A 19,346-nucleotide genomic window follows, 5' to 3' on the forward strand; every position below is an offset into this window, starting at 1 on the left:
CCCAAGACAGGCACTGTTCTATGGTTTAAAGATTCGTGTGCTGTGGCATTATGAATTCATTCATCTTCATATCTGTTTAGTATTCTATTGTGTGATGGTACTACAGTTTATTTTACTGTTGATGGACATTTGGGGTATTTTCTAATTTGGAGTATTAAGAATAATGCTCCCATGAACACTTGGATCGCTTTCTTGGTGAACATGTGAACGTATTTCTCTAAGATGTATTTAGAGATGGAATTGCTCCTGGATTGTTTAGTGTGTCTTCAATTTTAGTAGACAGTGTCTTCTCTAGAGAGACTATACCGGTTTATACTCATCATCATCAGTGAATGCGACTTTCTGTTGCTCTGCATTTTCACAAAGACTTGGTATTATTCGACACTTTAATTTTAGTCCTTCTGGTTGGTCTTTAGTAAATCTCACTGAAGTTTTCATTTTCTTTTTATTTTTTTGACTAGATGAAGTTGAGCAACTTTTCATGTTAATGGCCTGTTTGAGTCTTTTGCCTATTTTTCTTTGGAATTATCTTCTTACTGGCTTGCTTCATTTTTTATTTTTGGGTAAAAGCTAGTTGATTATATGTGTTGTAGGTGTATTTTCCAATGTGATGGTTCTCCTGATGGTCTTTTGATGAAGCTCTTAATTTGCATGTGGTCTGAGAGTTGAGGCACAGAGAGAGACCGGCAGGGGACCAGAGAGGGATCTGTCTCCAGACCACACCTGTGCAGAGAGGGGTCAGGCAGTGTAAGAACTGAGAAGGTTGTCATTGAATAACCTTGTGTGTTTGTCCCTGTATCCTGAGTTCAGGCTCTGGAATCGGCATCTTGAGTCCACCAGTTAACACTGTGTTCTCGTTTCATAGGGGAGAGCGTGGTCCCAGAGCGCACAGTCAGGGTGCTGGACACTCCACTTAGTGCCTGAAACAGGGGCGCTATCCTGTTAGCTGGCATTCTCAGTGGAGCCCATCTTAATAGCAGGGAAGAGGCGTATGGGAATTATGATATTTCTGTGTGTGTATACTCACACAAACATCTACTTATTCTGTATATTCGTGTGTGTATGTACTTGTTTATTTAATATGGGATGGAGGTTGGTTGAGCCCCAGACCAGTAAGATGTGCTGCGGTTCCAGAGGAAGTTACTCAGTTGCTTACAATAACGCTGAGGAAGAGTTGCAGTCTTTATTCTGATGAATTAGGGATTAGAGATGAAGGACTATCCCTACTTCAGTACACCCAGTCCAGTTGGATTACATGTCCAGTATGGTGAATGACCAATTAGCAAATTCCTTTTCACCTGAGCATCTCGTATTTCTCCACTTGTTCCATCTGTATTGTCTACCATTTACATCCTGCTCCTCTAACACACAGACATAGACACACGTGAACACATGATGGGGCTTCCCAGATGGCGCTAGTGGTAAAGAACCCATCTGGCAATGCAGGAAACCTCAGAGATGCAGGTTTGATCCCTGGGTTGGGAAGATGCCCTGGAGGAGGGCATGGCAACCTACTTCAATGTTCTTATCTGGAGAATCCCCATGGACAGAGAAGCCTGGTGGGCTACAGTCCATAGGGTCACGTAGCATGCACACACATATAATATATATCACACTGCTTCTCCCTTTGTTGTTCTTGTTCACTTGCTAGGTCGTATCCAACTCCCTGCAGCCCCATGGACTGCAGTACTCCAGACTTCCCTATCCTTCACTGTCTCCCAGAATTTGCTCAGATTTATATCCATTGAGTAGGTGATGCCATCCAACCACCTCATTCTATCACCCCTTCTCCTTTTGCCCTCAGTCTTTCCCAGCATCAGGGTCTTTTCCATTGAGTCTTTTTTAAATGGCCCCAGTACATGTGCTCCTCCTAAAACTCCTCTGCATCTTAATTGCCTTGACAAATAAAGACCAAACTTCATAATAAAATCAATAAACTCCTACAGGGTTATTTGGCCCCTGCCTACTTCTGTAGCCTCACCTTGCATCTCCCCCACCCCGCCACCTTGGGCTCCGTTCTCAACCTGCGCTGTCCTTTTGAGCAGGTACTGAACTTCCTGCCTGTTTGTCTTTAGTTCCTCTCATGGCTCGCGTTCTTTCCTTTATAATATTTAAGCCTGTGATAATAGGTTGAGTTGTGGCATTTCTTAATCATTTGATTCTCCCATTAGACTTTAAGCTCCATAAGAACAAAGGTCATCTTGGTGTGTCTCGTTATCACCGAGCTTAACACAGTGTTGAGCACATAATAAATGTAGATATTGTGAAAGTATAATGCAGAAAGTGCTTTCGTACTCTAGGGCTATTGCACATACTGTTTTCTCCACCTGGAAGGAACGAGGGTCCCTCGTTCACCCAGCATTTGTGCCAATTCATTTTTCTTCAAACAACTGATTATCAGCTTATTAAATAAGCCCATTTCAGCATCTGCATTGGTGACTTCATCCCTGACTCCTGGTCCAGTCCTGGTGGAGGTGGTCTACTTAATTATGTCTCACAAGGACCTGCTGGTCTGAGTCTCTGCGGAGCCTCTTTTGAAAGCCACCCCACATTTTAGGACCTTCCCCACCAGGTTTCCTTGTAGCTATTCTCAGGGTCTTGGTATGCACCCAAACCGGTCCTTCGAGTTTGAGGTGCTTTTTCTTTGTGTGTCTGGTCAGGTCAGTGTTGAGGTTGCTGAAGATGATTGTGATTCGATGAACTGCCACTTCTAGTCTGGCAGCTTCTTCCTGCATTTTAAAAAGCAAGGTCAAAGCTAGGCTTCCAGACAACCTTGTTCCTCTGGGTGTGGCCTCAGCTGGGAGTGGCTGTTTCTCTGCTGGAGCGGCCAGATCTCTGGCCCAGCTCTTCTCCACAAGAGCCTTGCTCTGAGCCCAGAAAACACCCTGTGCTCTCCCTGTCCTGTCCTGCACAACATTGTGTTACCTCCTTGTCTGCTGCCTATTTGATTAGAATCTGAGGCCGCTTCTAGACCAGGGGCACCGTTTTCTCTCTGGTGCTCATTACTACTCATAGACCAGGTTACATTTAGCCTAGAAACTCGCAGAAGTTGCTGGTGCGTCTCCGGAATGTGCGCCTGTTCTTAAAAAAGAGGAGACAGCTGCTGGAGGAGCCAGGCCCCTGAAGCATGGCTTATCTGCTTGGCATCTTGTTGCAGGATTCTTGGTCAGGCCTTTCCTAGATTCAGTAATTAACTTCTAGTCCCCTCAATTACCCCCTCACCCGACCCTCACCCCCATTTTTTTTAAGTGGAAAATTTCAAGACCATCCAAAAGTAAATGAGTATAATGAATCCCCACACTAGCATCACAGGCCTAGTTGTCAGTTATGGCCGTCTTGTTCCATCTATACTTCTACCCATTGTATTGTCTCTCCCCCATTATTTCAAAGCAAATACCAGACTTGTCTTTTCATCCGCTAATACTTAAATTTGTTCACTTGCTAAGTCCTGTCTGACTCTTTGCAACCCCATTGACTGCAGCACACCAGGCTTCCTTGTCCTTCACTATCTCCTGGAGTTTGCTCAAACTCGTGTCCATTGAGTTGATGATGCCATCCGACCATCTCATCCTCTGTTGTCCCCTTCTCCTCCTGCCCTCAATCTTTCCCAGAATCAGGGTCTTTTCTAGTGAGTCAGCTCTTTGCATCAGGTGGCCAAAGCATTGAGTATCTATCTCTAAAAGATAACTCTTTCTGTTTAAAGGTAGTTTTTTTTTTTTTTTTAATTACTTATTATTTTTGACTGCACTGGGTCTTCATTACTGTATGCACAGGCTTTCTCTCATGGCAGTGGGCAGGCTATGCTCTAGTCTCGGTGTGCGGGCTTCTCATTGTGGTGGCTTCTCATCACAGCACAGGCTCTAGGGCGAGTGGGCTTTAGTAGTTGTAGCACTCAGGCTCAGTAGTTGTGATGTATGGGCTTAGTTGCCCTGAGGCATGTGGGATCTTCCTAGACCAGGGACTGTGTCCCCCACATTGTAGGGGAATTCCTATCCACTGTACCACCAGGGAAGTCCAAGAACTCTTTAAAAAAAAAAAAAATTATATTGTTACCACACTTTAAGAATAACTTCTGAATGAGAAAAATCCACCATTTAGCCAGTGTGCAGTTTTTTTGTCTGAAGTATCAATTTCCTCTTGAAACATATTTAAAAAAAATCCAGATCCAAGTAAACACCTCCCATTGTGGTTGGTTTGTCTCCTGTCTGTAAACTGTAAGACTCCCCCCATCTGGCTCTGTTCTGCCCGCCTGTGGTGCAGTCTTACTGGTGAGGAACAGAATTGTTTGTCCTGTAGGATTTCTGGGTCTGCATTTTCTCTGTGGTAGTTACCATCAATTCTTCTGGCCCTCAGCCTTCTTTGTGGTCCAACTCTCACAGCAGTACATAATTACTGGAAAAATCATAGCTTTGACTATACAGACTATACCTTTGTCAGCAAAGTGATGTTTCTGCTTCTTAATACCCTGTCTAGGTTTGTCATAGCTTTTCTTTCAAGGAACTAGTGTCTTTTAATTTCATGGCTGCAGTCACCATCCACAGTGATTTGGGATCCCAGGAGAATAAAATCTGTCACTGCTTCTACTTTTTCCCCTTCTGTTTGCCTTGAAGTGATTGGACTGGATGCCATGATCTTAGTTTTTTGAAGTTGAGTTTTTAAGCCAGCTTTTTTCACTCCTCTTTCACCCTCATCAAGAGGCTCTTTAGTTTCTCTTCTTTTTCTGTCATTAGAATGGTGTCATCTACATATCTGAGGTTGTTGATATTTCTTCCAGTGACATTGATTTTAGCTTGTGATTCTTTGTGTTATTTTAATTTGCATTTCTCTAATTATGACTGAGTTTGAATATCTTTTCAAACCTTAATATCCTTTTTTGTGAAATATCTTTTTCCCATTTTTAATTGAATTTTTGTTCTTCTCCCTGCAGTTTTGGATTTCTTTATGTATTAGATATACTGGCTCATACTGGCTCTCACACTTGGAAGTGTGAGAAGCTACCACGCTTCCGAGTATGAGAGCCAGTGGCTCTAATACATAAAGAAATCCAAAACTGCAGGGAGAAGAACAAAAGCTCAATTAAAAAATGGGAAAAAGATATTTCACAAAAAGGATATTAAAGTTTGAAACAATGTTCAGACTCAGTCATAATTAAAGAAATGAAAATATTCATGTTTCTATTTTGGTCAGGCATACTTTAAAAATTTTTTGTGTACTTAAATTTATTTTATATCCCTTACGTATTGAGTTATTCTTAGAAAGCCTTTGCCTACACCATCATTAAAGAGGAATCCACTCAAGTTTTCTTCTAGTATATCTCTCATTTCATTTTTTACATTTAGATCTCTAAGTTTATTGGAAGGTTATTCTTGTGCTTGGTGAGATATAAATCTAATATATGTTTTTTCCACGTGACAGCCCAGATGTTCTAGCAGCGTTTATTAAAAAGTGCATCTCTGTTTCAGTGACTTGAGACATTACCTTTTTCACACACTGATTTTCCATTTATTGGAAGGTAGGGTTTCCCAGATGGCTCAGATGGTAAAGCATCTGCCTGCAATGTGGGAGACCTGGGTTCGATCCCTGAGTCAGGAAAATCCTCTGGAGAAGGAAATGGCAACCCACTCCAGTACTCCATGGAGGAAAATTGCGTGGACGGAGGAGCCTGGTAGGCTATAGTCCATGGGGTTGCAAAGAGTCGAACACGACTGAGCGACTTTACTTTCTGTTTAAGAATTTTTCCATTATTCCACTGGTCTATTTACTTATGCCTCAGTGTCACACCATTAATTGTGGGTGCATCTTATGATGAGTCTTTCTTCAGAGGCCATAACTTGATAGGGATAGTTTCCCCCAGTAGCTTTTCTTCTGTGGTGTTTTTTGTTTTTTTTTTAACCTGTTATTAAACTTAAATGGAAACATGTTCTTATGTGTGGCTTCTTTTGTCCAGTATTGAGCAGCGTTCATCCATATTTACTTATGTGTATTAATTGCTCAGTTGTGTGTGACTCTTGCAACCCCATGTACTGTAGCCTGCCAGGCTCCTCTGTCCATGGGATTCTCCAGGCAAGAATACTGGCATGGGTAGCCATGTCCTTCTCCAGGGCATCTTCCCGGCCCAGGGATAGAACCCAGGTCTCCTTCATTGCAGACAGATTCTTTGCCGTCCAAGCCACCAGGGATTGTGTAGGTTGAGTTTATTCATTTCATGGCTGTAATATTCCATTGACTGAATGTTGCATCATTGGTGGGCATCTAGATTATTGTAGATTGTTTCTGGTTTTTGACTGTTAAAAATAGTGCTTTTGTGAACATCCTTATACATAAATTCTTGTGCATATATGGACATGTTTCTATTGATTGATCATCCAACAAGCTTAGTTTTTCCAGTTTCCCAAAGCCATGGTACCAGTTTGCACTCCCACCAGTGCCGAGTTCTGATTAGAGTGTTCATTACTGGTTTTTTTTTTTTTTTTTTTTTTTTCAAGCTTCCTGTGTGGTTGTGTGTGCATTTAGTTGTGTTTTCAATTTGTATTACCCTGTTGAGTAGGGAAGTAGAGCACTTTTTCCACATGTTTACTGACCATTTTGATGTCCCCTTGTTTGAAGTGCTCCCCTCAAGCCCCCAGTCCATCTTCTCTGTTAGGTGCTCTATCTTTGTTGATAGGAATTCTTTTGTGTTTTCTGAATGTGAATACTATATATATATGTGTGTGTGTGTGTTAGATATTTGCAGATTATTTTTCTACATTTAAAACTTGCTTATTAAGCTTTTATATTTGAAACAAGCTTAGTGAAGCAGGTTAAAAAGGCACTATGCCTATAAGAGCCCCAAGTGGCTATAGCTAAAAAGTAATATAGATTTGCCCTGGAAATAGGAGTATAAGGTTATAAAAAGATTGTAAGCAGTGGATGAAGCATTTACTGGAATGGAAGTCCGGCTCGATGAATGAGCTTCTTGATGGCAGGATGTTTCTGATAGGGGACCACTGACACAGAAGAGAAGGCCCAGAGGCTCCACAGGTTGGAAAGTCTGAGGTAAAATGAAACTTCGAAGGTTACTTTAAAAGCCCAGTTTTATGTGAAAACAAACATGCTGCTTCTCTGTTGTGTATGGAAGAAGTCTTAAGCTACCCAGTAGCTGTCATTCTAACTGGTGCATTTACTTCCTTCTCACTGAACCTGATCTGTTGCTGCTTTCACCTTAATTTTAGTGAGCTGTCTGGCCCAGGGGAGTGAGCCTGCATGAGGCTAAGCAGCTGAGACCTTACCTCAGACATGGTGATTTGTCTAGTGTGAGGATTGAGGTGGAGTAAGGAGGCTGATTTTAAAGATGTGACCTTTTAAAGAAATGTGTAGTGTACACATTTGTACAAATTTGCTGTTTTATCATTAAGTGCTTTGTTAGAAAAATAGCATAGTTTTTCACATATTTTATTATTTAGAAATTGAAAAGATTTTCTGAAACCTTTTTTTTTTTTTTGAAAATCAAATAGTGGTTTAGTGAGGAGAATGAATAATAAGAAACTCCACAAAACTGATATATTAATTACCCATTCAGGTTCCTTCAGTGAGTTGATTATTTTCTTTATTTTATCATCTAAAGGAAGAATAATTTTGGTTTTGTTAGGAATTTGATGAATTTGCCTATATATGATAGTTCAGAATGTGACTTCTTAGATGTTCTGCTCAAAGCAGATGTAATCAAGATGACATTTTTTTTGGTACCAGCAATCTTCAGCTCCTTAACTCTTGTCATTATCATTCCTCTTTCTTCTATTTTTTTTCGGCTCTGTGAATATTTACTTTTAATATAACTACAGTGGTTTATAATATCAAGTTTCAAGTGTTTAGCTGCAGATTCTTTTACATTATAGGTTACTATGAGCTATTGCTGATCCTGCTATTGCAGTTCCCTGTACTATACAGTAGGCCCCTGTTTATTTTAATATATAATGGTATGTATCTTTTAATCCCTGTATATATGCCCAAGAGTGGGGTTGCAGGATTATGTGGTAGCTCTGTTTTTAGGGTGATGTTTGTTTAATTTTTATTAGAGTATAATTGCTTTACAATGTGTTACTTTCTATTGTATAGCACAGTGACTCAGCTAGACATACACATATATCCCTTTTTTGGATTTCCTTCCCATTTAAGTCACCACAGAGCATTGAGTAGAGTTCCCTGTGCTATATAATAGGTTCTCATTAGTTATCTACTTTATACCAATCTGCTGCTGCTGCTGCTAAGTTGCTTCAGTCGTGTCGGACTCTGTGCGACCCCATAGACAGCAGCCCATCAGGCTCCTCTGTTCCTGGGATTCTCCAGGCAAGAACACTGGAGTGGGTTGCCATTTTTATACCAATCTACATAGTATCAATAGTGTATCTATGTCAGTCCTAATCCCCCAGTTCATCCCATCCCCATCCCCCTTTGCTGTGCATAGGTTTGTTTTCTATATCTTTGTTTCTATTTCTACTTTGCGAGTAAATTCATTTGTATCATTTTTCTAGATTGGGCATATAAACTATACTATATATTTGTTTTTCTTTGACCTCACTGTATGACAGTCTGGGTTCATGCAAGTATCTCCCTCTCGCAATTATTGTTTGTAGATTTTTTTGATGATGGCCATTCTGACAGGTGTGAGGTGATACCTCATTGTAGTTTTGATTTGCATTTCTCTAACAATTAGTGAGGTTGAGCATCTTTTCATGTGTCTGTTGCCCACCTGTATGTCTTTGGAGAAATGCCTGTTTAGGTCTTCTGCCTGTTTTTTGATTGGATTTTTTTTTTTTTATATTGAGTTGCATGAGTTGTTTGTATGTTTTAGAAATTAAGTGCTTGTACATTCTTTCTCGGTTTGTAAGGTGTCTCTGTTTATGGAAAAACTTTTAAATTTTGAGTTAATGTTAGAGAAAAGTTGTAAAAATACTAGAGTTGTATCTTTCATTTTACTCACCCTACATTTCCCATAACTGTAACTGTAGAACATCTATCAAGGATAAGAAATTGACATCGATCCAATAATAACTAAATGACAGACCACATTTGAACTTTGTTAGTTCATCCTTTTTCTCTTCTAGGATTCCACTTTGTGTTTAGTTGTTAACTTTGTTTTGGTGTCTTTGAATCTGTAACAGATCCTCAGTTTTCCCTCTGTTAATGACTTTTTGAAAAGAACTGATTATTTTTTAGACTGCCCTTTAGTTTGGTTTTGCTCCCCTGGTAACTCAGTTGGTAAAGAATCTCCCTGCAATGCAGGAGACCCTGGTTCAATTCCTGGGTTGGGAAGATCCCTGGAGAGGGGATAGGCTACCCACTCCAGTATTCTTGGGCTTCCCTAGTGGCGCAGCTGGTAAAGAAGCCCTCTGCAGTGTGGGAGACCTGGGTTCGATCCCAGATTGGGAAGATCCCCTGGAGAAGGGAAACAGCTACCCTCTCCAGTATTCTGGCCTGGAGAATTCCTTAGACTGTATGGTCACAAAGAGTTGGACACAACTGAGCGACTTGCACGTTCTTTAGTTTGGTTTCTGTTGTGTTTTCATCACTGGGATGAGATGGTGCATTTTTGGCAAGAATACTATAAAATACTTGATATCATGTTGTACACCATGTCAAGGAGTTCATAATGTGATACATCCTACTGTTGGTAATGTTTACTTTGGTTACAACGATGTTCTCTCCTGGAAAGTTATTATATTTCTAATTTATAAATATTTTGGAGGAGAAGATTTGAGGCTGTGCTAATCATGTTAATCCTCAAGCACTCACCCACCAGTTTTATCCTCTCTGGGTGGATCTTCATCTGCAGCAATTGGTGGAGTTTGCTTGATGGTAATTCTGTAGCCCCCTTTCCTTCCACATTTTTTTTTCTTTCTTTTCTTCCTTTTTTTTTTTCACATTTGTTAATTGAAGTTCCACTCTTAACAAAGAGCTGTCCCTTTCCCATTTTCATATTTGATTACATCATATGGATTCATGGGTTATTTTATGGGTTAAAAATCTATTATTATCATTATTTTGTTGCTCAAGTTATTCCAGATTTGTCCTCTAGAAACTCTTTGCTGCTGATTCCTGTGTTCTCTTGACAAATTCCCATAACTTTTTGAGCAGTCCTTTCATTTCTAATGCTGCATGATACTCCAGGTTCATCCTGAATTTTCTCTGACCCAACCCTGCAGCCAACCCCTTCTCTGAGAAATTCTAGTTTGTTTTACTAGAGACCAGTATTTAAAAGTTACAGTCTCTGTGCTAGCCGTGCTCATTGCTGTTGGGCTTTTCGTGCTGCTAGGCTCTCAGCAGACAGCTGGGAAGTAGGGGTGTATGTGTGGATCTACAGGATTCTTTTTCTTCTTTATCTGTCTACATGTGTATTTAAACCATGGGTTTATACTGATACCTCAGAGTCTGGTCTCATGTCATACAGTTCAGTTTATTCTCCTTCCTTTTCTTATTTATAGCAATAGAAACCCACCTCTGATTATCTTCAGTGCATTTATTCACTCCTAGTGTACACACAAAGCAGTTTGCTTTTTTTACTCATCCCTCTCTCTAGGACTTGAGTGTGTGGAGGATAATGTACCATAAAGCAGGACTGGTACACAGAGAACACTCAGAAATACCACTTCCCCATCTCTGCGGCCCCTTTCCCTTCCCTTTCTACCTGGAAAAAGTTTGAAAGGTCTTTTATCCATCTTCAGTCACTAGAAAATGTCAGCGTAAGAAGTTTTATTGCCAATAACTGGAAAGCACTGATTTTTTGGGGAGTGCTGTAACTATCCCTTCGTGTACCTATAATGGTTAATGGTGACTTAATTAGCTGATATTCTTTCACTTGGATCTTAGGACAGCAGCAAATAGGCAATTTATCTGTAAACTTAAACTTTGATCAACCAGAAAAATTCTAGGTCTGCTTACATCTTTTTTCTAGCTCTTGATATTTTTAAATCCTATCCATCTCATCAAACAGTATCTGATGTCTCCTAAATTCTCAGCCAAGGAGTGTACACAACAAAGTATTAGAAAATTTAGCTGAAGTTGAAATAGCAGAGTGTTGGATGTTTTGTTACTTTCAGTTGAGGTTGAGAGGTTCAGTTGAGGTTCAGTTGCTGCTGGTTACTTGGATCTTTATTTTTAGTTCTTACACTTAAGTGGGTTCTTATCTTGTATTTGTGAGGTTTGCTGAATTCCTGATGCTCTTCATTTGACTTCAGATTTAACTTTTTTATTATCTCTTGAACAGGACATCTCTGTTTTGAAAGTTTGCATAACAGCCCTTCAGATCAATCCAAATGTTTTTTTTCCCCACTTTTTAGCACGTACACTAGTCTCTTTCTTTTTACTTCATTTGTGTAGCAGTGATCACATTTGAAATTAAATGCTTAACTGAAGGTCAAAGGGGCTTCCCTGGTGGCTCAGCAGTAAAGAACCTGCATGCAAGATAGGAGACACAGGTTCCATCCCTGGTGCGAGAAGATCCCCTGGAGGAGGGCCTGGCTACCCACTCCAGTATGCTTGCCTGGAGCATTCGAAGGACAGAGGAGCCTGGCAGGCTACAGTCCATGGGGTCGCAAAGAGTTGGACTCAACTGAACAACAACAAGAAAAGGTCAAAGAGGGATGGGGGCATCTGTTTTATTCACTAAAACTTAGGCTATACTTCATAAGTTTCTGGCTCACCTTATCTCAATAGGTGATCTTGCTTCCTATTTTTATTTTGGATGGAAGGCCGAAAAAAAAAGAGAGAAACCCAACACTTCATAGCGGAGGAGAATTCAGAAACAATTGAGTGCAGCAGCTCTGCTCAGAGAGGAAAAAGCCCAGTAGCAGCCACCGGAGTGTGACTGCTGTTTACTGCCTGGTTTTCCTAGTGAGGACCACGGTCGTCAGCAAAGAATGCTCAGTGTGCTTTATTTAAGAGATGGCCCTGAATAAACTATTTTAAATACATGTTTGACATGGAAAGATCCAACAGTTTAAAAATACATGAAAATTGTATTCTTTTATGATATCTTGATTTTTCTATTTTGTCATCTTTTCTGGACAGTTGTTCAGTCTCTCAGCTGTGTCCAACTCTTTGCGACCCCATGGACTGCATGCAGCACTCCAAGTTTCCCTGTCCTTCACTATCAAGAGACATTTTTGTGTGAGTTCCTTGCTGGCTGTTCCTTCTCAAGTCTCTGTGGTTCTTGCTTTTTCCCCTTAGAGTACTCATGTTGCACAGGGTCAGCTTAGTGCTTTGGTAATTGGAGCTTTCCCCTTGGGTTCAGAACTACTTTGTAGATTACTCCTAGATTCTTATCTATGCCAGATCTCCTGTATCCACCGGCCTACTGCCTATCTCTGCTTCAGTATTCCACAGGCACCTCAACTTAAAGGGGACTAAAACTGAATTCGTCATCTCTTCTGGTTTTTTCTTGCAGCTGTCCAATTCAGAAGCCTCTCACCATCATCTTTAGCTCCTCTTCCTTCACTTCCACTTTCTAATTGATCTCCCTGCCTCAACTCTGTCTTCCATGTCACGGTGTCAGAATGGGTCCTTAGTATCTTTCCGCTGAGCTCGCTGTTGCTAGCCTGACATCACAAGGCCTTTGGTGTACTGCTCCAGTGGCTCTTTTACCCGCATGGCAGCAGCTCTGTGTGCGGCAGCAGCAGCCTATTGACATGCTGATTCCTCTCTGGAACCATCTTTTCCCACTTTCTTCCCTGGTCATCCTTCAAGCCTAAACTCAAATGTTGCTGTCTTGGGGACTCAGTCTCCTATCTTCTCAGCAAGCCTTGTCCTCTCCACCTGCTGTGGCACCTCATATGCACCATTTATCTAGTGTTCTAAACCTTCTCCTTGAGCCCCTGAGGAAGAGAGGGTTCTATTCTTGACCTCCACAGCACTTAGCATCAAAGTCTGGATTGAATAAATGAATGGATTGTTTTAAAATTACAGCCATAAGGATGGTAGGTTTTGACTGGTTGTATGTCTCAGTTAATGTTAAGGAGTTAAGATTTTTCCTACATTTGGGGAACACTGACTTTTAATTTAGTCCATCCTGGATTTGGTCTTCTCCCAGATATAGGTCGTCATGATCTGTGGCTCAGATCATAAACTCCTTATTGCAAAATTCAGACTTAAATTGAAGAGAGTAGGGAAAACCACTGGACCATTCAGGTATGAACTAAATCAAATCCCCTATGATTATACAGTGGAAGTGACAAATAGACTCAAGGGATTAGATCTCATAGACAGAGTGCCTAAAGAACTCTGGACAGAGGTTTGTGACACTGTATAGAATGCAGTGATCAAAACCATCCCCAAGAAAAAGAAATGCAAAAAGGCAAAATGGTTGTCTGAGAAGGCCTTACAAATAGCTGAGAAAAGAGACACGAAAGGCAAAGGCGAAAGGGAAAGATATAAGCATCTGAATGCAGAGTTCCATAGAATAGCCAGGATAGATAAGAAAGCCTTCCTAAGTGAACAATGCAAAGAAATAGAAGAAAACAATAGAATGGGAAAGACTAGCGATCTCTCAAGAAAATTAGAGATACTCAGGGAACATTTCATGCAACCATGGGCATAATAAAGGATGGAGATGGTATGAACCTAACAAAAGCAGAAGTTATTAAGAAGTGGTGGCAAGAACACACAGAAGAACTATACAAAAAAGATCTTAATGACCCAGGTAACCACGATGGTGTGCTCGCTCACCTAGAACCAGACATCCTGGAGTGCGAAGTCAAATGGGCCTTAAGAAGCCTCACTATGAACAAAGCGAGTGAAGGTGATGAAATTCCAGCTGAGCTATTTCAGATCCTAAAAGATGATGCTGTTAAAATGCTACAGTCAGTGTGCCAGCAAATTTGGAAAACTCAGCAGTCACAACAGTTCTGGAAAAGGTCAGTTTTCTTTCCAGTCCCAAAGAAGGGCAATACCAAAGAACGTTCAAACTACCACACGGTTGCACTCATTTCACAAGCTAGCAAGGTAATGCTGAAAATCCTTCAAGCTAGGCTTCAATAGTACGTGAACCAAGAACTTCCAGATGTACAAGCTGGATTTAGAAAAGGCAGAGGAATCAAACCAGAGAGCAAATTGCCAACATCTGTTGGATCATAGAAAAAAGCAAGAGAATTCCAGAAAAACATCTACTTCTGTTTCATTGACTATGCTGAAACCTTTGACTGTGTGGATCACAACAATCTGTGGAAAATTCTTCAAGAGATGGGACTACCAGACCACCTGACCTGCCTCTTGACAAACCTGTATGCAGGTCAAGAAGCAACAGATAGAGCTGGACAAAGAAATGGTTCCAAATTTGGAAAAGAGTGTGTCAAGGCTGTATATTGTTACCCTGCTTATTTACCTTATAGCAGAGTGCATCATGTGAAATGTGAGACTGGATGAAGCTCAGGCTGGAATCAAGATTGCCAGGAGAAATATCAATAACCTCAGATTGCAGATGACACCACCCTTAATGGCAGAAAGCAAAGAGGAACTAAAGAGCCTCTTGATGAAGGTGAAAGAAGGGAGTGAAAAAGCTGGCTTAAAAGTCAACATTCAAAAAACTAAGATCATGGCATCCGGTCCCATCACTTTGTGGCAAATAGATGGGGAAACAATGGAAACAGCAACAGACTTTATTTTCTTGGGCTCTGAAATCACTGCAGATGGTGACTGTAGCCATGAAGCTAAAAGACACTTGCTCCTTGGAAGAAAAGCTATGATCAACATAGACAGTGTATTAAAAAGCAGAGACATTACTTTACCAACAGAGGTCTGTATAGTCAAAGATACAGTTTTTCCAGTAGTCATGTATGGATTTGAGAGTTGGACCATAAAGAAGGCTGAGAGCTTAAGAATTGATGCTTTTGAGCTTTGGTGTTGGAGAAGACTCTTTGAGAGTACCTTGGATGGCAAGGAGATCAAACCAGTCCATCCTAAGGAAATCAACTCTGAATATTCATTGGAAGGACTGATGCTGAAGCTCCAGTACTTTGGCTACCTGATGCAAAGAGCTGACTCACTGGAAAAGACCCTGGTACTGGGAAGGATTGAAGGCAGAAGGAGAAGGGGCCAACAGAGGATGAGGTGGTTGGATGGCATCACTGACTCAATGGACACGAGTTTGAGCATCTTCTGGGAGTTCGTGAAGGACAGGGAAGCCTGGTGTGCTGCAGTCCTTGGGATCGCAAAGAGTCAGACACGACTTAGTGATTGAACAACAACAACAGATATAGGTTCTCCTTGTCCTGTCCATTCTTGTAACTTCCTGTCTTTCCACCACTTGGAATCTGCTGAAAGGACAGTGAAGCCGCCTAAAATTAGGATCTGAAGTTTTGGCAGGAAGCCCTTCACAGTTGGTGATCTGAGTAGTATCTTTGCCAGCTGGAGCTTAGAACAAAGAAACCAAACAAACTCTTAGCACTTTCTGAAATGCAGCTTTTTGCTCCTTCAGAAATTGGGATTCTGGTCAGTGGATGCTGATTTTGAAGTTGTGTGTAGAACTCAGAGCCCAGTGGCCAAGAGTGTCGCTGTTCTTGATGCCCACACTGGTTACCTAATTAATGAATTTGCAGCCTGTTTGGAATTGGAATTACAGCCTAGTAGGATTTTGGAGCTACACAGGGCTTTCTCCTTGAGTTGATGTATCCCATTCCCTAAATGGGGAACACTAAGGTTACTTACCTATTTAATGGCAGACTTGGGTTCTGATCTTGGTGTTCATGGCCTCTTCATTTTCTGTTTAACAGCATGTTTCAGAATTACAGGGGTGATAGTACTGGAGTCATTCTTATTGGAGCAACACTTTGTTACTTGTGGTCTCCCCACAAGCCTGAATATTTGGGGAATGAGACTCTTTACCAGAAAATCCTTGTGCGACTTACACAATTATGCATTTGTTTTTTTCCAGTAAGAAAAATGATGAGTAGTAAGCAATTTTATAATAAGGATGATGTTTTTAAGTTACTTATTTGAGTAAGTAGTAGATGAACTTAGCAGAACACTATTAAGTGAGAAGTGCTCACAGTGAAAATAAATTTTCCTGCCTGCCTGCCCCAGTTTCTTTTTCTCTACCCTAGAGGAGACAATCCTGGAGTGGAGAAAATCCCTTTCCTTCTTTTTCTAAAGTATCAACATTTCTGAAGTATCAAATTTAGTAGTACTAAAAATGCTTTATTTCAGTTTTAGCCTTCATAAAACTGAGTGACTTACTTTAAGAATCTGCTCTCCCCACCCCTCAGCATTTTATGGTCAAATAGAGCAAAGTGGAAAGAATTACAGTGAGGACTTGAATCTCATCAGCTAAGAGTCTACCGTTATACTTCACTCACTATATTTGTATTCTCACATATCTGTGTTTTCATCCACTCACCTCTCAGTGCCTTCAGAAGTCCTCATAAAATCTGCCTAGTTAGATAGCAGTGGATAGTTTCGCTGCTTTTGCCAGTGACATGAAGCCAGAGGCCTGAGAGTGGAGAGACATGGCATGGTCAGTGGTTTAAACTGGGGATGCTCGTGTGCCTCTGTGTATTTGAAACGATAAGGATGAGCCGGGCGTAACAGCCTATGTTATAGATTTCCTTGGTTTAGTGTGTAGGCTAAGAGCCTAACTGAACATCCTTTTGCATATTTCATTCTCTGTTGGCCCTGTCTTGTTCACTGGTCTCCCTCTGGTGAATTGAGCTGTGTTCGGCTTTATCAGAGAAGTGAGCTGCTGTGTTACCCATTCTGGGGAATCCATTGAGTTGGTTGAGGTGTGTGCTTTTCTGAAGAAACATACTAATTTTGATTAAAATGCTGAGAACCATTGTTTTAGAATTCTTATTTTTCCCCTTATGTGAAATAATCGAAATTTCTCTTATTGTACTCATCTAGAAGCTTGTACCGGAGAAGGCAATGGCACCCCACTCCAGTACTTTGCCTGGAAAATCCCAGGGATGGAGGAGCCTGGTCGGCTGCAGTCCATGGGGTCGCTAAGAGTCGGGCACGACTGAGCGACTTTACTTTCACTTTTCACTTTCATGCATTGGAGAAGGAAATGGCAACCCGCTCCAGTGTTCTTGCCTGGAAATCCCAGGGACAGAGGAGACTAGTGGGCTGCCATCTATGGGGTCGCACAGAGTCGGACACGACTGAAGCGACTTAGCAGCAGCAGCTTGTACATTAAGACGTTATTGTATAAACCCCTTTCTAACAGTAATTTTTATAAGTAACGTAGTCTTTTAAATATTACTTGATTTTTCCTAAAAGCAAAGTTAAAAATAGACATTTGAAGTTCAAAGTGGGATCTAATGAATGTGTCTTAAAATATTTGGCAATTTATTCTGATTGGGAATGGAGAAAGAAAAGAAAAAAAAACGTAATGAAGAGATACCCCATCGTCCCCTCACTTTGAAGATGATCGTGTTAACATTCTGTATATCCTTTTATATATCCTTTGTCTTCCTATTCATGTTTAAACTTTTCTCTATTTGAAAGTGATCCTGTTAAAAATGAGGGTAACAGTATACAAGCTGTTTCAGAATTTACTTTTCCTCCCTTCACATTAAATGAATTTTCTCATTTGATTTAACTTTTACAAAATGAAAAGCTATGTGCCATTCAAACTATATGCAGGACAATAAATTTTCATTCCAAAGGTTATGTTATGGAGATTCTCTCCTGGTATAAGATCACTTTCAGTTTGCCCTTGTTAGGAAAGGATTTAAAAGCAGTGCTGCTGATTAAAGAAGTGGATCCAGGCATGATGAGCTTAGAGCCGTGCAAGCAATTCTTATTTTTCATAAGTCAGCTAAGCTTGGACAAACTGGCAGTTGCAGATTATTTTTATAATGTGTAATTTAGTAGGACTCTTTCTGTTTAGCAGAATTACTCCTATCATCACTGTGTCACATTGATGGAGGAATTTTTTAAAATATATGGGTCTTGGTCATTTTTTTAAAAAACAAAACAGCTTTGTTTCCAGTAGAGGTCTCATTAAAAGGAGGTTTTGCTGCACTTGACTGCAAGATTGAAACAAAACGTTAGTGGACAGTTCTTATCTATGGGAGGGGACAGAGGGATCCTTTCTTTGCCTCTCTTGTTCATCTGGCAGGAAAGGTAATCTAGTGGCTCTGAATTTAGGGAAGTGGGCTTTCTTTATAGGGATTCATTTTCTCAGGGGGCATTAATATTCGATTAAATTTGCTGTGGAAAGAAGTGGGCCCACAGCCCCATGGTGGATACCTTCTCATGATGCTCGTGACAGCAGTGTGCTAGCAAAGCTCACCTGTGGCACAGACGTCGAGAACACGGGGTGACAGCGACGGCCTGGCAGCGTCATGCTCAGCGTTCTCCCTTCCACCCTACCTTTGGATAACTCTGGAAAGCCTTTAGACAAATTGTCAATGTCTATATATATTCAGCAACCCCAGCTGCAGAGAATGATAACATTAAAAGAGATTGAATTACTTTAAACTTCCAAGAGCAATGAACCCAGTTTATAAGAAATTTACTCTAAATTCCTTAGTGCCCATCCTTTAAATAGTGATTTATTTCCCTCTTCAGTAAAAGCTGTGACAGAAGAACCTGAATTATACGGACGTTTGAGCAACAGCAGCTCTGGGCGCTCGCATCACTTATTTTACCCAGGGATTCTTTGAGAGGGGTGGAATTGTTTGTTCTTTTGGTATGGGCTTGTGTGCATGATATGTATACTAGAAAAGCCCCACCCTTTTTTTTCTTTAGAGTAATAAACAAAACGTGAAGATAATTCTGTAGTAAAATGAAACTAGGTTGAGCAGTAGTGTTTCAGCTGATACTGAAGCAACCACTGACCAAACCTATCGAATGGTCTTAATCTGTTTTCCTGTAATATGTATATTTATAAATACTGAATTCAGAGGTATTTGTCGTTTCCTTTCTTTGCACAATGTAAGGAAAGCTTTTAAATGTTTTTATGTTGTTAGATACTTTAAAAATGCTGTTCTAACTTCTGTCACTGTTAACTTGCAGAATTAGCTTGAACACTGATTTCAGCTGGCCTGAAGTGAGTGTTGAGTGGCGTTTGTCCAAATTAAGTTAAAACAAAGGAAGTTCCTGTGTATACTTTCCTGTCTCTTACAACAAAAACAGAAGCAAGCAAAAAACTTCTGTAATTATTAAGCGCTCTTCAGAGTACCTAATATTAAAAGTATGGATTTTGGTATTTTACTGTGCTAAATTGTTTGCTAGAGGTTCTCATCTACTTTATGAAAGACATTCTCTTAAAAGATAACTGTTTTTCTTTTCCTCTGTCAGAACACAACAATGGAGGAAACAGCTATATGGGAACAACACACGGTGACACTTCACAGGGTGAGTTCTGTTGAGTAAAT

At 40.6% G+C, this 19,346-nt stretch overlaps 1 protein-coding gene across 7 annotated transcripts in view; it reads left to right on the forward strand.

Annotated features, from left to right (window-relative positions):
• TJP1 (tight junction protein 1) overlaps positions 1-19,346 on the forward strand; it is a 260,114-nt gene that overhangs the window by 155,874 nt on the left and 84,894 nt on the right. For all 7 annotated transcript variants that reach the window (XM_025271181.3, XM_025271182.3, XM_025271183.3 and 4 more), the window contains one exon: positions 19,270-19,326. In XM_025271181.3, the coding sequence (XP_025126966.1) occupies positions 19,270-19,326 (57 nt within the window). The remainder of the gene's footprint in view (positions 1-19,269; positions 19,327-19,346) is intronic.

Source organism: Bubalus bubalis, chromosome 20, assembly GCF_019923935.1.
Source record: "Bubalus bubalis isolate 160015118507 breed Murrah chromosome 20, NDDB_SH_1, whole genome shotgun sequence".
NCBI classification, from domain to species: Eukaryota; Metazoa; Chordata; class Mammalia; order Artiodactyla; family Bovidae; genus Bubalus; species Bubalus bubalis.